Source organism: Ipomoea triloba, chromosome 4 (genome assembly GCF_003576645.1).
Source record: "Ipomoea triloba cultivar NCNSP0323 chromosome 4, ASM357664v1".
NCBI lineage: Eukaryota > Viridiplantae > Streptophyta > Magnoliopsida > Solanales > Convolvulaceae > Ipomoea > Ipomoea triloba.
In genome coordinates, this window is record NC_044919.1 from 11,130,241 (window position 1) to 11,151,845 (window position 21,605).

Consider the following 21,605-nt stretch of genomic DNA (forward strand, 5'->3'; position numbering starts at 1 on the left):
TATATATATATATATATATATATATATATATATATATATATATATATATATATATATATATATATATATATATATATATATATCAACATAAGTTTTAGACCACTAATCCATTTAAGATCTTGTGTACTAAAGGGCAGGAAGCTTCACTTAGACATGGGAGTGTGCTGGAAGCAAAGTAAGAGGGGAACACGTGTGTGGCCAGGAATGAAGGTTGCCCTATGCCGTCCATTTGTCGACCATGCCTAGTCCTTAGCTAATAATATTATTTCCTTAGCTCATTAATTTTATATTCTTATACCTGATTTATGGTGGAACTGGTCCCATTAAAACCATCATTGGCTCTAGAGATGTCAATTGTACTCGTAATCGGCGGGAAACCCGACTACCCGTCCCGATGGCCCGACTACCCGTCCCGATGGGGACGGGGATGGGGACAAAAAACGGGGAACAGGAACGGGGATGGAGGAATATTCAATTCCCCGCCGGGAATGGGGAGTACCCTCCCCGCCCCACCCCGAATATATATATATATATATATATATATATATATATATATTAAAGATTCTTTTGAAAATCATATATTATAGATAGGATAGTGTAGGCGTGTAGAGTTAGGGACAAAAAGTGCAACGCAATGATAACTTAGGGACGAAATTTGCAATTTACTCAGGGACGAAAAGTGTAACGCCAATGAGAACTTAGGGATGAAAAGTGAGTATTACCATAACTTAGGGATGAATTCTACAATTACCCTATAACTTAGGGACGAAAAATGAAATTTTCCCTATATAAAATGAACAATTATACAGTAGATAGTGCTCCACTCATGCATCTGATTTAAAGTTCTGCAATCTCTAATATTAAAGCTTCATTATTTGTTTTTTTTTTTTGGAGATTAAAGCTTCACTGTGATATACTCAATCATCACTCACTTGTGACTTGCCTCGGCGCCTCACCTTTTCTTCTAAACCAGGAAAGCCAGTCTCCTTATCTCCTCAAGGCTCAAGCTATTCCCTATCGGGTATCCGTGCAGATTGCAGAGTATGTATATTTGATTCATCTACTTTTTAATTTTTTGTAACGACCCATCTTTGATTTATGTTTTTCAATGTTATTATATTTTTTGAATCCATTTCTCATCACTGATTCACTATGAATATGTGATTTTTTTCTTCAAATCAGTGTATGGAGTCTCAAGAAATGAATTGTGGAAATTCTTCTACTCCAATAGATAGTAGTCAGCATTTAATGGTAGTTGGTGGGTTAGATACTAATACTCCTCTTGAGTCACCATCACCTATAAATTCACCAAAAATATCCTCTTGTTCAAAATGATGAACTTGAACCTCCAATAGACATTGCAACTAAATGTGAAGTTAACGTTGGTGATAAGAGATTAAAATCAATAGTTTCGTAGAAGGTTAAGGTGGATGGATTAGATAAGCAGAATGTAATTACTATAAAAAAACTTCTCGGAGGCCGGACAAAGCAAAAATGGAACTAAGTATCTCCATGACCACCACAAGGTTTGCAAAATGAGACCCTTTCAAAATGTAAGAAAACAGGCTTTGTTGCAACAAAGCAAATGGTAAAATGTGAATTGGATTATTATTAAGAGGAAGAGCCTTTTTTCCAATACTAGTGACTTTGACAATATAGCTTGGTGGAAATGTGTTGGCAGTCGTTATCTGCAAAAAATGGCTAAAGATATCTTAGCCATTCCAATTTCTCCCGTGGAGTATGTTTTTAGTACATGTGGTAGATTGGTAAGTCTTATCCGAAGTAGGCTTCATCCGAATACTTTGGAAGCAGTGATGTATGCTCAAAATTAGTTGGTGAAAGATTTCAAAGGTAATAAAACTTAGTTTGAAATAATTACTAACTTTTTTTTTATTTCATTTAAAATTATGATAAATTATTTTATTTTGTAGGTGAATGTTCTAAGGACAAAGATGCATGTGAAACTATTCATGATGACTGTGAAAGTAAAGAAGAAGCAGAAGAAATTGAGGTATATATTAAAGTATGCCTTACAACTATAATTTATGTATTATGGTATTAAATTATTAATGCTGATTTTTTTTTTTCAGATTACTGTTGAAGAATTGGCAGCTTAACTAGCATGACACCTTGACTTTTGTTAATATAATTTAGATGCCTGACTTTTTGTTGATATGATCTAACCTTCGAGGAATGTATTACAATTGTGGTATTGTTGTTTTTTGGAGGCATTATGGCATCAAGATTGCTAGACTTTGTTGATATGATTTTGAGAATGCACTGTAAAAAGCTGTTAATATTTTTGGGTGTATACATAATAGCATTTTGTGGTGTGTGTTAGGATGTAGTGATTAATGACTTTATGTTATTTTCACTTATGTAAGGAATTCCTTGAAGACTTTGTATGTATGTCATCCTTATGAAGTATACGTTTGATAAATTACTTAATTGTAAAATATTTAGTAGTACTTATGATGAAGATGAGTATATATTTTTTAATTTTTTGTTAAATAAAGAATTGGGTCGGAGATTTCCCGTCCCTGGATAATCCCCGTGGGGATGGGATGGGGAGATTTTTCCCTTCCCCGGCAGGGATGGGGACGGGAACGGGGATAGTGGGAGAAAGTCGGGGCGGGGATGGGGGTATGCAAGCAGCCCGGAGAGGTAAGAAAAACCATTTATACATTGAAAAAATATTAACACTTTTTTTATTGGGCTTACAAGTTAAACAAACTATCAAAAAATGGACACGTTAGTGGACCTGCAAGCACGATAAGTGGTCTCGATGCGAGTTGGAAGCTCAGCGGTCTAAACAAGAGACGCTACAGTAAACAAAAGCACCCAAATGGGCTCGCAAGCTAGGTCAATAGCCCAATGAGGTAATAAAACAATTTTTAGCTTCACATTATACCCTCCGCTTAGAAAGAGCTTGGAAAGAAAAAATTGTGATTGGATTCACAGGTAGCTCAAGAAGGTATTTAAAAAGTATTTTTTTTATTATTTTCTTATAACCCTTCACCACCTTTCATTTTTAGTGTTGGGACCGCAACGCAGGGTAGGCGGCCTATGAGATAAAACCAAAAAAAAAAAAGGATAAAAAAGAGAGTCATACAGCACAGGGAACCTGCTTGTAGGGAAGATGGTTCATTCACCCGCAAGTAGGGAAGGCGGCTCAGCAAGGCATCGCGCCTAAAAAAAAAAAGAGAGGAAAAAACACAGTCATGAGGGCCTGCCTTGTAGGGAAGGCGGCTCAGCAAGGCATCGCGCCTAAAAAAAACGAGTGATACAAGCCTGCATGTAAGAATAGGGGCTCATCGGCCCGCAAGTAGGGAAGGCGGCTCAGCAAGGCATCGCACCTCAAAAAAAAAAAGAATAGTCATACAGGTCTGCATGTAGGGAAGGCAGCTGAGCACCATCTCTTATGGGCCCGCAGGTCGAGAAGGCAGCCTAGCAAGGCATCGGGCCTCGAAAAAAAAATCATCATCATCCTTTATTGACAGCAATTGTAGCAATTGTCATTGACGAACTCCAAACAATTTGCCTCACCAACGAATATATAGAAATAAAAAATCAATGACTTCATTGTTGTGTATGAAAAGTAAGCACCAAACTTTATTACTTTTATTAAATTAAAAATAAATTAGTATCTATAACAAAACATAATAAATATTCATTTCTTTAATTTAGAATTAGATGCATATAATGCCTTTATTCAAAAAAAGATTATTCATTATCAAAAAATTTGAAAAGAGATATAATTTCATTAGTTATATTATTTTTATTTTCTACCATTCAAAGATTTCTTACCTTCAAATTCATTAATTAATTATATTCACTACATTGTCCATTATCTTCTTTTTACGCTATCTTGTAATTAAATATCAAAGCTATAATACAAAATATGTTATATATTGATTTACAAAGTATTTTATTAATATCATGAAAAAAATAATAAACAGTTTGAAGTCAATCGTATTAATTACTTGTAAAGGATTTGTTGACAAAGAGGCTATTCAAATAATCCAAGAAATTGAAGTAGGAAGCTACCCCGTAGTATCTCTGGATTACATCACAGTTGTTCACTTTAAAAATAAATCATATTTCTTTATTAAGATGATTTAAAATTTATTAATTTTTACTACCTCATCTAATTTTATTTCTTAAATAAACTAGAAATTTCTATATCCACAAGAACTCATTCAAGAATAATGGTTGAACCAAAAGTATCTCGAGCAGAACACCTAAAGGACTAGTATGCTTTTATACTGATAATAATATGTAAATGGTAATTAATCATTATCTTACGTAGCTACATTTAAAACTAATTATTAAAAATTTCAATGTAAGGAAATAGAACATCGTGACACACTTGAGGCATCGAAAAGATGCCGAGACTACAACAATGCTGCAATCAATCTTGCAACATTCACTGATCTTGTATGTAATTAAAATACATATTGTGCATCCTTTAAATATATTAGAAATAATATAAATTTACTATTCATTTCATTGTCTAGACTCAACCTGTATGGATTAAAGGCAAAATCAGCATCAACCATAACAACAAAAATACTTAGTATTCAGACTACATGCATGCAGAGTCATTGTTGTTACTATCAAGTAAACAAGTTATGGAACTAGAACAAGAGATACTACTCATGAAATTTTTACAAATATAATAAGTATTAATATTTTCTTCAATACTTTCATATGAGAATCTACGACACACATCTTACAACACATGAAACACGTAGAGAAAAAACCACCAGTGCCAAATATCAGCATGCACTTGCAAGATAAAAAGTTCATAGTACAACTAAGGTCTCAGTCATATACACAACAAGGCAAATATAAAACTTCCTACACCATAATTTCATTGCATGACGCTGCCCTCTATGCTACCACCAGTAACCTAATTGCGCATGACACACTATAAATAAAAAAGAAGATGACAAGTACTGAAGATGAAGAAAATGACAATACTACCCAAAAGAGAATTAAGAAACTTAGACAAATTCAAATCAAAAGTAATATATATTTAGACTATCATTTTTAGACTAAGTATTTAGACTAGCGTTATTACAAAGTTGCAAACATTTATTTTAGTGCAATTATAAGCAATCGCTCCTATATTATCTTGCATTGATATACTTTGAATTACTGATTTAAATAAATGAATTCAACATTCAATTACCTATACATTAACATCTCCTATATAATCTTGCATTGATATACATTGAAGTACTTATTTAAAAATAATCATTGGGCATTATCTCATTCGCGCAATGTACGTGAAAAACTAGTATGGGGGTTGAGTGCCTTGGGGGTATGATGTGTAATGAATGGGTGAGGGGTATGAAATTTGAGAGTAATCTTGTGGTTGGAAAGGGTGTTGAGGTGGATTGTAATTATGTGAATATTGTGAGTATTGGTCATATGAAGCAAATTGGAGATCTTGGTACTGTTGAGGATTGTAGTAATTATTTGGATGTAGGGCTTGAATTGTACAAGGGCTAATAAATGGGGCATTATAGTATCAAGTAATTCTACATATACTCCCAATTCACACTCCCATTTTTTTACTTCATATGAGTTGGCATGCTTTGATTGATCAATTTAATAGGGGGGCCATGTGTTTATCCATTCCTTTTTGTTTCATCCTCCAATCAAATTTGAACACAAGTGGGAATAAAATTTGGGAGTATAATTTTGGGAGTGAATCTAGTATTTTTGTTATACTATCCTTGTTGAGACATGTACTCTCCATACCCTTCATAGGATTGAAAATTGTAATATCCTCCTTGATCCATCATGGGACATCTCCTTCAATCAAATCAATTGATATAGACTTGCAAGCACATTAGCAATAAATAAATAAATAAAAACAAAGAAAATTTATTTGCGCCATTGTAGATTTATTCCACCATTGTAGATTTATTCCAAAATTGATTCTTCTACCACCATTGTAGATTTATGAATATCCAAGAAATATAGCTTCATCTGCACGCTCATCAAATGTTTTCAAATAGTTTTTGCCGTTATTAAGAACAAAACATTTGCAACCAAATGAATGAAAATAGCTAAGGTTAGACTTTCTTCCTTTCCACTACAAGTTGCTCCAAAGCATGCTCCATGGATGATCTTCACGCGTGTGTAGATGAAGTATGATTCACGCGCCTAAGCCTTGCCAAAGTTCTTCTCAAGGTTGCTCCAAGGTTGCTCCATTGACTTTGACTTCCTCTATAAGTAGCTCCCTTCTGGACTTTTGACCTTGACTTGCACTAAAAAGCGCCTGAAGTAGCTCCCCTGTGGACTTTTGACCTTGACTTGCACTAAAAAGCGCCTAAGCCTCCCAAGGTTGCTCCATTGACTTTGACTTCCTCTATAAGTAGCTCCCTTGTGGACTTTTGACCTTGACTTGCACTAAAAAGCTCCCAAGCATAGTCTCCAAGAGTCAAAATACTACTTATGGGATTTGAACACTAAACCAATAAGTATAATGTTCAAGTGTCTAACCAATGCTTCGTATTAACTCATTATTTAATATCACCAGGATAATGTATTTATTCTTTCTTTGCTTGGTGTAGCGTATGGTGTTGGCGTGTAGCTCTAGTCTTTCCAAACTTCCTCCCCAACATCTACGATGACATCCTCCATCCATTTATAACTAAGCTTAAAAATAAATAAGCTCAAATTAGGAGTCAAACTCGTGTCTTCTTGTATAAGTGTTCTGAGTCTTGTCCATTTCATCACACATACTCATGTATCCAAGTGTAAGCAAACGATTTACAAGTCTCATGACATAATAAACTCTATGATACAATAATTCGAACCAATTTATGTCACGATTTTGACTTTCGGGTTAACTAGCTACACTCTAAAAATAAAATAAGGGATTTCTAAAATTACAATTTGGCTAATCAAAACTATTACAATTTTATTCCTAACAAAATTGTTGTTATTATTAAATAGTAATACTAAACTTACTATTATGAAAAATTATTTAAATATCTTTAATTAGACCTCGTTAATCAAACTAAACATAGAGACAAAGGGAGTATTTATAAGTAATTTTGCAAACTGCTTTTATTCATTAGTATAACATTTTAAATTTTGAAATAATTAATATTTATGTATATTAAAAAATATTTATAAATGTATTCATATATATTTTTGTATTTGCATGTTTCTCCATATATGTTTTGTTTTCTATATTATATTTTTCGAAAATGTTGTTTAATTTCTTAGTATCTCATAATCCGTTTTCACTTTCCGTGCAACATAGTTGCTGAGTACTTAATTTATTAGTTGAATAGGCATTGAAATTAGGTAAATTCTATGCGAATTACACAAAATCTTATATATGAGGAATAAGTTTCAAATTGCCCACTGAACGAAATCTGAAAGTGCAATTAGGCCACTGAACGAAAAAAATGTGCAATTAGGCCACTGTACACTTCAAATGCATGCAATTTCACCTGATAGCAGGTTACCTTAAATTTCATCAGGTTGCCTGCTTACCTGGATGATGATGTGGCATTTTAAAATATTTTTAATAATAAATTTAAAAATTAAAAATTAGAAAGTATTAATTTTTAAATATTTTTAAAATATTTTAATATTAATTTTTTAATATTTTAATTTTAATATTTTAATATTTTTAATTAATTTTTATTTCTAAAATTATTATTTAATAAATATTAAAATTAAAAAATATTAATTTTTTAATATTTTTAAATTTTTTTAATATTAATATTTTTAATATTAATTTTTTAATATTTTTTAATATTAATTTAATTTTTTAATATTTTCAAATAATTTTTAATTTTTAATTTTAAAGTTTATTATTAAAAAAGTATTTTAAAATGTCAATTCACCATCCATGTCAGCAGACAACCTGATGAAATGGAAAGTAACCTGCTATCAGGTGAAATTGCATACATTTGGAGTGTTCAGTGGCCTAATTGCACATTTTTTTCGTTCAGTGACTTAATTGTATTTTCAGATTTCGTTCAGTGACCAATTTGAACTTATTCCGATTACCCAGTCAATTATCTATCCCACCAACTCCACATTACCTTCCAAAGGAAGAAAGATCAGTACAAACTAAAAAAAAAAAAAAAAAAAAAAAAAAAAAAAAAAACTATATGAGGAGACAGTGAGGACAGAAAGAGGAAGTCTAGCTGTATCATTAATGGTGGAATATTATATTTAATTCAAACTTGCTTTCACGTCTTCAGTAAAATAAAATTTATTTTAAAAATTCACACTTACTTTCACGTCTTCAGAAAAATAAAATTTATTTTAAAAATTCACACGTACTTTCACGTCTTCAGAAAAATAAAATTTATTTTAAACCCATGAGTAATTTAATTGGTTGAAATTTATCACCAGTGATTAAAAATTGATTCTCACAAGCAACGCTAAATTTAGGGTAATATTCAATCAAAACTTTTAAAGATTTCAAATACTTTAATTTTAATGACATTAAAAGTTTGGTGGTATTTTTTTTATCATAACATAATAATTTCATTAATTTAAATCGTTATACATATCGTTGACAATAAAAGAAGGAGGGTTAACCGTCCACTCCTGACGTACAGACATAGAACATGTTTCCATAGCTAACAGATGGGCAACCATGTTCGCAGTACGTTTAACATGAGAGATAGTAACATGCGACAAAGAGTCTAACATATCTTCAATCGCAAATTATATTGTGGACCATGGTTCACAATGCATTGTGGACCATGATCATGGTTGATATTGTAGTTGTGTTGAACGGATAGTGCATGTGTGTTGAAAAATTACTGCAGTTGTGTTGAAAGGAAACTGCAGTTGCGCCGAACAGAGACCGTTCATCAGTTCAACACAACTGCAGTATCCATTCAACACAACTGCAGTATCAGTTCAACACAACTGCAGTTCCAGACGGATGACATGACCTCTGTTCCGCGCAACTACAGGTCCCTTTCAACACAACTGCAGTATCCGTTCAACACAACTGTGGTATCAGTTCAACACAATTGTGGTATCAGCCATGATCCATGGTCTACAATGCATTATGCACCATGGTCCACGGTATAACGACTGATCTTTAATACCTAAAATTAAGAGATTAAAAGATGAAACACCCTTAATCTCCCCAAGTTGTTGGACAACCTACAAAGCATCGGTTTCGACCTGGACTTTTGTGATGCCTTTTTCCTTCAACCAACTAAGTGCTTCCCTTATCGCCATTCCTTCAGCCTCGCTCGGGGTAAAAACTCCATTTCCCGATACACTCATACCATCAATGAATTTCCCCTTATCATCCCGAAGAACCCAGCCTAACCCCATGGTGCCATTACGTTCATCAACTGGCGCATCAGTGTTCAACTTCAACCAGCATGGACTTGGTGATATTTAATTTAGACTTTCAAAGATTCTTTAAAAGTCCACGGATATTCCATTCAAAATTTTCAAAAGTCTTTAAAGTATATTGGTATTCCATTAAGACTTTTATAAAGTCTTTAAAAGTCTCCTGATATTCAAAAACTTATTAACTTTCATAGACAATCACAATAGAATTTCTTTTAACTTTTTCTTCATTAATATAAATAGATGAAATCCAACCGTTCAACCCCAAACTTTTCAACTTTCTCTACAAACTTTTTTGTTCTATATAAACGGGATAAACTTTTCATTGGTTTCTATCAAATTTTACTTTTCATTGATTTCTATCAAATTTTACGGTACATTTTAATCATATTGATGGGGTGAGCAAAATATTAGAAAAAATGCAATCGACAGAATTCATACCCACAACCTCAAGCATAACATCACTAATTCTACACCACCAAACCACTCAAGATCTTGTATATTAAAGGGCAGGGAGCTCCACTTATGCATAGGAGTGCGCGAGAAGCAAAGTAGTGGGGGAACACGTGTGTGGTCAAGAATAAAGGTTGTTCGATGTCGTCCATTTGTCAACAATCCATGAGTTTTTTAACAGTATAAATAGGGTGCTTTCCCACACTTAAAAAACATCCATTGGCTCACCAAACGTCTCTTGGCCCATCGGTCTAAGTCTTCTCTCTCCTGCCAGCACGTTAGGGTTTGAATCCTGTTGGTAACATATTTACTTCTATTTTATTTATTAGTTCCATAGCTTATTTATTATTCGGCCCGCCATTTTGGGTCCTATTCAATTCTTTAGGGCTATAGTATTTATTAGGAATAAGATTCAAATTGTCCATTGTACGAAAGTTAAAGTGCAATTTGGCCACTGAACGAAAAAATTAAAAGTGCAATTAGGCCACTCAACACTCCAAATGTATGTAATTTCACCTGATAGCAGGTTAATAACCTATCTAGCAGGCTGCATGTTGATGTGGACGATATGATTTGACATTTTTTTTTTAAATTTTCTTTTCTTTTCTTATTTTTATTTTTTAAAATCCTTTTCTAGCATAAATTCTGCTGCAGTATACATTCAATCTTTTTTGAAAGATATATATTCAAATTATAATTTTATATAATAATTAAGATACTAATAAATATAATGAAATAGGATTCCTTTCGCAATGCACTACTTTGGAGCTCAATTAAGCAAAAGGTGGACCAAACACTACTTTGGTGCTAAAACATCTCTTCACAGTGCATGTCCTATCATTATAATTTGCAAAAAATCTACTGCAATACCTAGTTCTTTTGTATGAACATATACACCCTTCAAATATTTTTTAGTGAATCAAACGGGCTATAAGAAATTGAAACTGAAAATTGATGAAGCTACGAATTGACAAAATTCAATCTGATGAAACCTCGAAGCAACAATGAAACAAATAGGGATTTTAGGCGTGGTTTGAGAATTTCACAGTTGATTTGCAGATTTCTAATTGAAGTTTTTTTTTTTTTTTTTTTTTTGGCAGAATGATTGAAGCTTAGTTTGCCTAACTTGCCTAGTACATGGTGGAAGTGCACTAGATATTATGCAAGAAAATGGTTAAAAAAAAAAGAAATTAAATGAAAAGAAAATTTTAGAAAAAAAATGTCAAAGTCATTTTTCATGTCAACATGCAACATGCTAGATGGGATGTTAACTTGCTATCAGGTAAAATTGCATACATTTGGAGTGCTGAGTAGCTTAATTGCACTTTTTTTTTCGTTCAATAGACTAATTGCACTTTCACGTTTCGTTCAGTGGCCAATTTGGACTTTATTCCTATTTATTATTTAAGTATTCTTTGAGTCGCCATTTTGAGCCAGTATCTTGGGCTTTGTAGTACTATTTTGGGTCTAACACCCCGGGTAATAAAGTTGCTTGCTTACTACACTTCATTCTATATTCATATACCCGATTTATGGTGGACTCGGTTCTAATAAAATCATCAAATATAATAATAATAATTTATTAAAAAATTAAAATATTTTTTAAAGCATATATAGTCCTCGTTGCTGTGGTGGTTGGTTGCCAAACTTATTTTTTAAAATAATTTAATATAATAATAATAATAATAATAATAATAATAATAATATTATTATTATTATTATTATTATTATTATTATCTATACTATTAATAAAAACAAAATCCACAGTTTTAACTTACCACCCAAAACACTCCTATACTATTAAGGTTTGCGTAATATTGTAAAGTATATGGTAATACAATTCATGTTCGTACTACAATTGTACATTAAATATGGTAATACAATTCCTAATAAAATATATTCTTTCCTACTTTCCTATTCTTAATACAATTATAGATTATACTATCGCAATAATACATTTTATATATATTTCTTTGCAACATAATATATATTATTAATAAAAATAAAATCCTCAATTTTAACTTCATGTCCAAATAAAGCACTCCTATACTATTATGGTTTGCGTAATATTGTATTATAATAATAATAATAATAATAATAATAATAATAATAATAATAATAAATAATAATAAGGATCTGAAATTCAAGCAGCCATAACGTTCAAAAAATTACTAATTACTGTAATGGATATGAATATAAGGAAGATTGTGAAAAAAAGTGGGGGGTGGGGGCAAAGGTTCGGTAATTCATAATTTTGAATAACATAAAAAGCTATTATTTGACTATTAAGATTGCACTATAAATAGTCTAAAAAGTAAAGAACAATTCTACTATTGAATATTTTCAATTCTTTTCTGTTATTTCTCATACTTCTCCTTATTGTTTAGTAATGGAATATGTTTTTGTCTCTGCTTCCGATCTATCCCCAGGACAAGGAAAAACTCTTTAAGACTCTGGTTGATGCGTTGTTATTTGTCCCAAAAATATCAACGCTCTACAATCAACCAACAAACACTCAAATGCATATTCCATTACTCCGAGGTGAATTTTTCCCTAATATAGTTATACTTACTGAATATCAAAATATAAGTGTACCTCAAGATATCGCAAGAGCCAAATATTCTTAATATATTATAACAAATCAATTCCGTGCATCACACGGGTGATGTTTTAAACATGAGTTTATTACTGAAATGGTCCCTCGACTATTGCGAAATTACCAATTTGATCCTCGACAATTTTTCGTGCCCAATTAAGTTCCTCGACTTTGAAAATTTTAACCAATTTGGTCCTACGTTTATTTTGCCATTAAAATCGAGGACCAAATTGGTAATTTTATTATAGTCAAGGGACCAGATTGGTAATTTTTCTATAGTCAAGGGACCATTTCAGTGAAAAATTAATTACCAAATTGGTTCAAGGTATGCAAGATAACCAAAGTAATATGTGCTTTGGAATGTTAGATTGCAATGTTTGGTTCAAGTTATATTATTTTCCCAAGGAATGTGATTTACCCTCCACATAAGATTTTGAGCTATTTTTGAGGGAATGTGAATCTCTTGTCTTAGGTTATGTGATATTCCATTACATTTTTACTCTTTATACCCTTTTAACAATATATAATGTTTAATCTTTAAACAATATGCTATAACGTATTTTAAAATACAAAAATAATTAAATAGAATTAAACTATTAAAAATAGTTTTCTTTAATTTTATAAATTTACAAAACAACTACATACATACATACATTATTTATTGCATGTGTGTTAGTTAATTATTTTTAAATTATTTACTTATATATTTTATCATTGCTTATCTAATTATTTTAATTTTGAAGTGTACTAACATACAAGAAAATAGATAAAGGGTATAAAAGTAAAAAAATCATTATAACATAAAAGATAACCGTCAAGCAAGCAAGTTTATATTATATACCTCAGTTTTAACCAAACACATAAATCTAACATTCTCTGCAATCTTACATGCCTTGCAATACAACATTCACTAAGGTAATCTAACATTTCGCGAACCAAACGCCCCTAAAAGTTTTGATTGAATTGAATGATTCCACCTTTATATCAAAAAAAATAATAAATAAATAAATTTCAGTCACATACGTTATTATTCACCGCCCCTGCCGGTTTAAAATACAGCATATATATATGTGATCATAAGTGTGGGCATGATGAAATAAAGTACCCATCCAATGGCTCTGAAAGTTGAAGTTTATCAGAAAGAGAAAGTGAGGCCATGTACACCAACTCCCCAAACCTTGAGAAACTACAAGCTTTCTCTCATTGATATAATACTCTCGATTTTTTATGTCCCCATGGTTTTCTTCTACGACTCCCGCGCCGGCGGCCGTCACCACGATTATGATGAGCTCAAGGACTCGCTCATGAAGACACTGTCCATCTTGTACCCGCTCGCCGGAAGAATGAAAGATGGATCGACGACCATCGAATGCAACGACGAGGGTGCGGATTTTGTCCGAGCTAATGTTACAAATTGTGATTTGGGTGAGTTTCTCCGGCACCCCAAACTAGAAGATATACGCCGGCTGCTCCCACTTCATCCCTACCCAAATGCTATTGACCCCGCCCAGCCAATGCTAGCTGTTCAGATGAACAGGTTCCGGTGTGGCGGAACTGCAGTGGCGTTCTGCATTTGGCACGGCCTGGTGGACGCCAGCGCGATGATGGGATTATTTAACACATTGGCGGCAATCAACCGCGGGGAAGGACCCATTAATCCCGGCGGTCTCATCGTGGACACCTCCCCAATTTTCAGGCCGGGGAACCTCGTCAGGTCCCCGCTAATGCCCTTTTCCCTCAATAACCGGGGAAAGTACTCCTCGAAAAGATTTGTTTTTGGCAAGCAGGATATTGAGCGGCTCAGGAACAATTATTATCACCCTTCGGAGCACCGCCGCCGTCCGTCTCGGGTGGAGGCGTTGTCGGCGTTCATATGGGCGGCGGTGATACGGGCAATTTTACCGGTGAACCCAAATCTCAAGACCCATTTGCTGACAAATGTGGTGAACTTGCGAAAGAAGTTGAACCCGCCATTCCATTCGCAGTGCCTAGGCAACATCTTCCAAGAGGTGGCCGCTCGGTGGGAATCGGAAGCGGACGGGGGTGAAAGAGTTACTGCCGGGTTTCTTGTAGGAAGAGTCGCGGAAGCCATCGACAAGGTTACTGACGACACCGTGAGGAAAATGCACACTGAGGATGGGTATCTCGAAGCCATATTAGGCTTATCAAAGGCATTTCAAAATGCATATGAGATTAATGTTTTAAGTATAACTAGTTTGTGTAATATTCCGTTTTCTCAAGTTGATTTTGGGTGGGGCAAGCCTATATGGATTGGCATGGGTTACACACTGGAGGACTTTGCTGTTTTCTTGGACGCAGAAGATGGGGGAATAGAAGTGTTGATTGGATTGGCACAAGAAGTTATGTGCAATTTAGACAAGGACATGGAGTTTAATGCTTATGTGTCTTTTTCACAAATCTTTTCCAAACCATCTTGTCCTCTACCGTCTGCACTCTAGTTGGAGGATGGAGAAAGGCCGATTTAGGCCATATCTGATGCATAACATTTGGTTTATGGATCTAGACTCTAGAGGTTAGGGAGGGGAAGGCAAGTCATGCACATGCCACATGCATCATATTGGTTCGTCACTTTAATTATTAGAGTATCATTTCTTATCATCAAATGATGCACTTATTTTGATATTTTTACATGTTAATTTTCTATGCACCAATAATAAAGTTATATTTTAATTAGCGAAAATAAAATTTGACGTGTTTAAAGATGTTATTTTTTTTTGTGTTTAAATTTTTGTAATGATTTCATTTCTAATTTACAACAATATAGACAATTAACTTACACTAAATCTTATTTCAATAAATGATTAGAACTGAGAAGTTAATTATTTTTTGACAAACAATTCAACTCATTAATCAACCAAGAAGTTCAAAAAACTCGGTTATACATTCAGCCAAATCAAGTGAGACAGTCACACTCCCTTACTTTAGCAAGAGAATGGACAATTTGATTGACACTTCTATGAATAACTAGTTTCTTCTACGCGCTTTGCGCGAAAACTTGTGCCCAATGTTTAAGTTCGATTAGTAAATCATTTTGAAATAGATAAAATGTATCTGTAAAGTCTTTTTTTTGAGTTGACAAAGTTTCATAAATATTCACTTAAATTTTATTTTATTGATGTATTTGAAATTTACACAAAAAAATACAAATTCATTATGATGAATATATACATTTGTAATTTTAAGTAAATGTATTGAACATTCTATTACAACTATACTTTGCATGCATTATTTAGTTAATATGTATCTTCCATTAATAAAATTTAAATTAAGAATGTGTTAATTGGTATGTGCACATTTCACTCATCTTTTTTCTTTCTTTCTATAGTATATGGAATGAATATTTTTTTTGGTAGATTAACAAATTCACAATCTATTTCATCAAATTAACTCAACATATGCAATGAAAGAATATCAATTCATTTTCAAAATTCCTTTCTTGTCTTTTCACCTTACCATACATACATATGATAATTATTTTTTTTTAGTTCTATAGCACAATATGAGCTCTCGGACTTAATTCGTAATTAACGTAGTGATTTTTATAGAAATGAAAATAATTGACAATGAATTAACGAGAATATCATGCTGAAGCCAAATAAAACACAGAGATACACTTTGCGTTTTAATTACGAAAATATCATCCTAATTTAAAATGCATGCGTTTGAACTAAAAAATAATAAAATAAATCTTGACCTTTGTATTAAAATATTTCGTAATAAATTAAGGTAATTTTAGCCCAAGTCTGTATTACAGGATAATAACCTTCAACCATTAGTCCATGGCAACAAGAAAGTACATTCTCCTACACATAATGTACCATTTATCATATAAGCACTCATGCAGTACTAATCATATTTATTGAAAATATATTGTGTATCCCATACTCTTTTCTGCACATGGAATTTGAAAGAACTTAATCAAAAGCTAGCATAAGCATTGGGCCATTGGCATACATACTTTATACGGAGTACTTGACAGACATACATGTATAAATTATGAATATTTTGAAATCTATATTAATATTCGCTCACTTCTAGATTTGTGTTTTCCTTGAGAAGGTTATATAAACTTTAATGAAAGGAAAAAAGTGTAAAAAAAATGGTAGAAAGAAAAAAAGGAAAAAGAAAGGAAAAGAAACAAAACAAAACTCAATAAAATAAAAAAAAAAGCACTGTAGAATCAAATAAGCAAGCTCCCAAATTGATTCCTAACAAAATTTCATCCTCCTTTATCTCAAGTGTTGCACCAAAAGGTGGTCACGATAGCCAGGGCTATTTGACAAAACAGGCTAACATCTCAACAACTATGGACCATAGGTTTAAATAGTCTGAGGCGGAGAGAAGTTTGACCTTTCTGCCAACTAATCATAAATTTTTAGACTATGGAACTACCTCAATTTGGGATACAATCATCATATTGTAATATAATAAAAAACAAAAAACAATTTACAATAACTTGCCTGATCCCAAGTCTTTAGAGATATTGAGTTTGCAGCTGCAGTAAACCATGCTTCCATTCTGCATATGTACCACTGCATCACTTCATCGGCAAGTCCATCTTGCCTTAGTTCTGGATATCTGTCCAGTACGATTGATATTGCTTGCTAAACTAACATGTCTTGACTATGTTCATCCCTCACTTTCTCAGTCTATAGGAGCCAAAAACGGATCATCACAATTAATATAAGAAAACAGCTCATGGAAGATTATAAAAGTAAAAAATAGAAATAATAATTCAAGGAAAGCATACCTCTTTGGGAACAATTTTTCTAAATGCATCTCCATCCAACTTCAACAACTGTTGAGGAACTTGCTTGCCATCAATACCAAAGGGCATAAAACTGTAAAATAGTGGCGCAAATAACCCAAGGCTCATTGTATCAATCTGTTAGGCTTAAGCCACCCTATGGGTATAGCAACTAAAGAGTACTTTCTTATGTAAGAAAACTGATACTGAATCACCAAAAAAGTAAATAATAATAATAATAATAATAATAATAATAATAATTAAGTGTCAATGAAACTTTGACTGAGATGATCTACAAGTGCACAAGTAATGCACTGATACCATAGATGATCTGGTGAAAGGTAAGTTACCTCTCAAGATCATGGTCATACAGTACAGAGTTGTCACCATGTAGCCTAAAACAAAATATGCTTTCTTAAGGTAGTGATCTGTAATATAAATATATAATAAAATATTGTGGCCAACAATTATAAAAAGGAGCACACTAAAACACAAAATATCCAGTATTTATTGTTCCGAACTAAATCAAATAGTAGTTATATAACCAAGCTCATTGAACCTACATGTCAAGATGCAGAAAAGTGCATTCTGGATAAAACTTTTGAAATAGAAACACTTACCACGATGCTCTCATGTCAATAGGGCAACCAAACGAATAATCAGTTTGAATACGTCCACCAATTCTATCTCTTGATTCCAGCAATATCGCCTAGTACAATACCATATAGCCCTTTGTTACAGTGAAATTGGTCCCAAAAAAAGTAAGTTTCCAGCCAATGAGGATAAGATAAACGAATTCAATCTACCTTGAAATATGCATTCTGGAGGACACGTGCAACCGCTAAGCCTGAAATACCTCCACCAATTACAATTACAGATGGAGAAGACTTATATTGCCTGCCAGTGTGGGAGGTAAATGTACCTATCAACCAAACAGCAAAACATCAGAAAAAAGAATGAAACTCTTTACAAAATGGATGTAAAAGCACAACAGACCACTAAAAAAAAGAAAGAAAGAAAAAACAGGTAGGACTTCATGGCTGGTTAGGCACTTGAAAACAGAATGCACAAATTATTATATTTCTCATGTTTCTCAGTCACCACCAGAAAGACACATGCAGTGGTAGAATATATCAAGTGTCGGCCTCAAGTTTAGACATTAAGATGCTAAGATCAGAATCTGTGATGATCATGGTCTATAATGAGAACTATGATCCCTTCCCAGGACCATGATCATGGTCTATAATGAGAACTATGATCCCTTCCCAGGACCATGCAATTAGACATCCATGTATTAGTTTTGCAACCAAGCACACACATAATTCCTTTTTCCCACACCTTTGCAAACATTACAAAATACAGTAAGTAAATTGTAATAGTCATCTTAATCTGCACTTTCATCTGTCAGGCATTAGCTGGAGAATTGTGATTTTTCAAATAAAGCATAAAAGTAAATTACACACCCAGTAATTCCTTCCATTTATAACATTTAAAAATTCTGAAATTTATATGTGCTTTCTAAGCAATCAGAGTGGAACAAGTATGCGCGAACTCTAAATATGGATTTTAATACTTCGATTAACAATTACGATAATTATAACCAGTAGTATAATACTTCGATTAACAATTACGATAATTATAACCAGTAGTATAATACTTCGATTAACAATTACGATAATTATAACCAGTAGTATATAACAAATGCATCTAATTTGCAACCAATAACAATGATTCAGAACAACTACTTAACGATTAGGCTTTAATCAATAAATTTACCTTTGACGAATAAAATTAGAAGAAACCATGCAATCATCACTCCACCTGAACTTTGAGCCGCGATCAATGATCAAACACATTGAGTCCCTTTAATTGCTTCAATTCTTCAACTCAATCGCTGCTTCAAATATCTTGTTTTTTTTTTTTCCTTTGATTGCTTAAATCCTTGATCGGAATTTGTGCTTACTATTAGGGTGAAAATGAAGGAAGTGAAGGAGAAACTTATCCCATTGATTATGATAGTAGATTGAGACTCAGATTCTTAGGGGATGAAGGAGGAAACGTCTCAGATTGCGATAAAGGAGGAAACGNATTGCTTAAATCCTTGATCGGAATTTGTGCTTACTATTAGGGTGAAAATGAAGGAAGTGAAGGAGAAACTTATCCCATTGATTATGATAGTAGATTGAGACTCAGATTCTTAGGGGATGAAGGAGGAAACGTCTCAGATTGCGATAAAGGAGGAAACGTTGAAGGAGGAAACGTCTCAGATTGCGATAAAGGAGGAAACGTCTCAGATTGCGATAAAGGAGGAAACCCATTGATTATGGTAGTAGATTGAGACTCATATTCTTAGGGGATGAAGGAGGAAACGTCTCAGATTGCGATAAAGGAGGAAACGTCTCAGATTGCGATAAAGGAGGAAACCCATTGATTATGGTAGCAGATTGAGACTCAGATTCTTAGGGGATGAAGGAGGAAACGTCTCAGATTGCGATAAAGGAGGAAACATTTCAGATTCTTTTAGGCACGAAGGAGGAAACGTAGTTACAAATGGTATTTAACAATAACAGAATATTCTGGGACATTTTTGTCCTTAAAAATATTATGTACAATATTGATAACACAAAGTACAATCAGATCAGCAATAACAACACGGACAAAAACCTGAGGACATAACCTGTATTGACACTTATTTTGTTTTTAAAAATGAACCCTACAGCTAACTATACTATTAATAAGACTAATATATTTGTGGGCAATGGAGCCAACATACAAGCAATCTTCCTTAGAATCCAATAGGCTAGAACAAAAAGCAAGGCAATCCGTTTACTCTCGAGCATTGACTAGGCCATGATCTTCGATCCACCCTAGAATCTCCTTCATCGGCAAATGCTTCTGTCATAAGGGGCTCTTGAACACATTGGAGGGAGGCATTATCAGCGGCTTTGAACGTACACTCTTTCACCATAACTTTCACAATAAAAAAAAAAAAAAAGAAAAAGAAAAAAAAAAGGGCATAGCCATGCATAGAACGGGGTTTCACCTGAAATACGACGTCGGCGTCAACTTGGCAAACCCATCCCCGAAGAGGAAGTAAATATAATATCTAAAAACATAATAAATGTGAATGAGGGTTATACCCTCATTTATGTCCGTTTTTTCCGTTAAGTTTTTTTTTTTGTACATTATGCTATAAAAGTTGTACTACATAATATTTTGGACAAATATACCCCTACCGTTATAACTTCCGTTATCTTTTCCACTATTATTACTATGCACATGCATCTACCATATATTTTCTTATCTTCTTCAATAATAATAATAATATATACACATTAAATATTAGAGTTATATGTTAGTTATTTTTAAAATATGAATATCTAATTTATAAAATATTTTACATTATTATTATTATTATTATTATTTACAATATTAAAATTTAAATAAATTTAAAATTTTAATACAAAATACTAATATTGGGCACTTATATTTTGCGCATCACGCATAAGAAAAACAAGTATGTCTATATAAGTGAATAGAAAGAGATATTGGTAATACTTTTGTTATTAAATAAATATAGATATATATCATATCACTTTTTTCTTGTATGCAAAAAAAAAAAAAAATCTAATTTAAAAATTTTTACATTAATATTTGATTTTTGTTTCATAATTTATTTGGTAATATTGTAAACTTTTATTTGTTATAAAAAAAAATACTAAATAGATGTCGAGAAAATCATTAGTTTTGTTTCTACTTATATGTGCAACTATGTTTAATTGTTTATTTAAAATTTAGACTATCTTTATTTAAATTTTAGAGTATAAACTATTTAAAGTAATTTTAGCATTTACATTTTTTTTTTTTTACAAATTACAACTTACAAAAAGTACAAATTTAGTATTTTTTTTATAATTTTAATTTTTTTTTTGCGTTTATTAGAATTCTAAATATATAAGTTTTATATATTAATTTTTTGATGCGTAATCTATATTATTAATAAAAACAAAATTGTTAATTTTAACTTCCCGTCCAAAACACTCCTATACTATTAAGGTTTGCTTAATATTGTAAATATAGTAATACAATTCTAATTCGTACTACAATTGTACATTAAAATATAGTAACACAATTCCTAATACAATATATTTTTTCCTACTTTTCTATTTGTAATACAATTCTAGATTAAGATTACTATTTGAATCACATATATTATTCAATTTTCTTTGTTCACAATGTCCATATTATAAATTTAATTGTGAAAATTGATTCATGAATAGTATTGTATGTAAATATTTATTCTATCAATATATGTAGTACTAGGTTATAAATTGCTTACGTATGTTTGTTATCTATATAAAATAAATGATAATTTAATTTTTAAATGCAAAGTGCGGCATGTGATCATATGTATGTTAATACTAGTTT

At 32.3% G+C, this 21,605-nt stretch overlaps 1 protein-coding gene and 1 pseudogene across 1 annotated transcript; one reads left to right on the forward strand and one right to left on the reverse strand.

Annotated features, from left to right (window-relative positions):
* Window positions 1-13,522: 13,522 nt before the first annotated feature.
* Window positions 13,523-15,132, forward strand: LOC116017245 (stemmadenine O-acetyltransferase-like). The gene has a single exon (XM_031257792.1). The coding sequence runs from the start codon at window positions 13,645-13,647 to the stop codon at window positions 14,866-14,868; it is 1,224 nt and encodes a 407-aa protein (XP_031113652.1). The 5' UTR covers window positions 13,523-13,644; the 3' UTR covers window positions 14,869-15,132.
* Window positions 15,133-16,131: 999 nt separating this feature from the next.
* LOC116015793 lies at window positions 16,132-18,990 on the reverse strand (annotated as a pseudogene).
* Window positions 18,991-21,605: the final 2,615 nt, after the last annotated feature.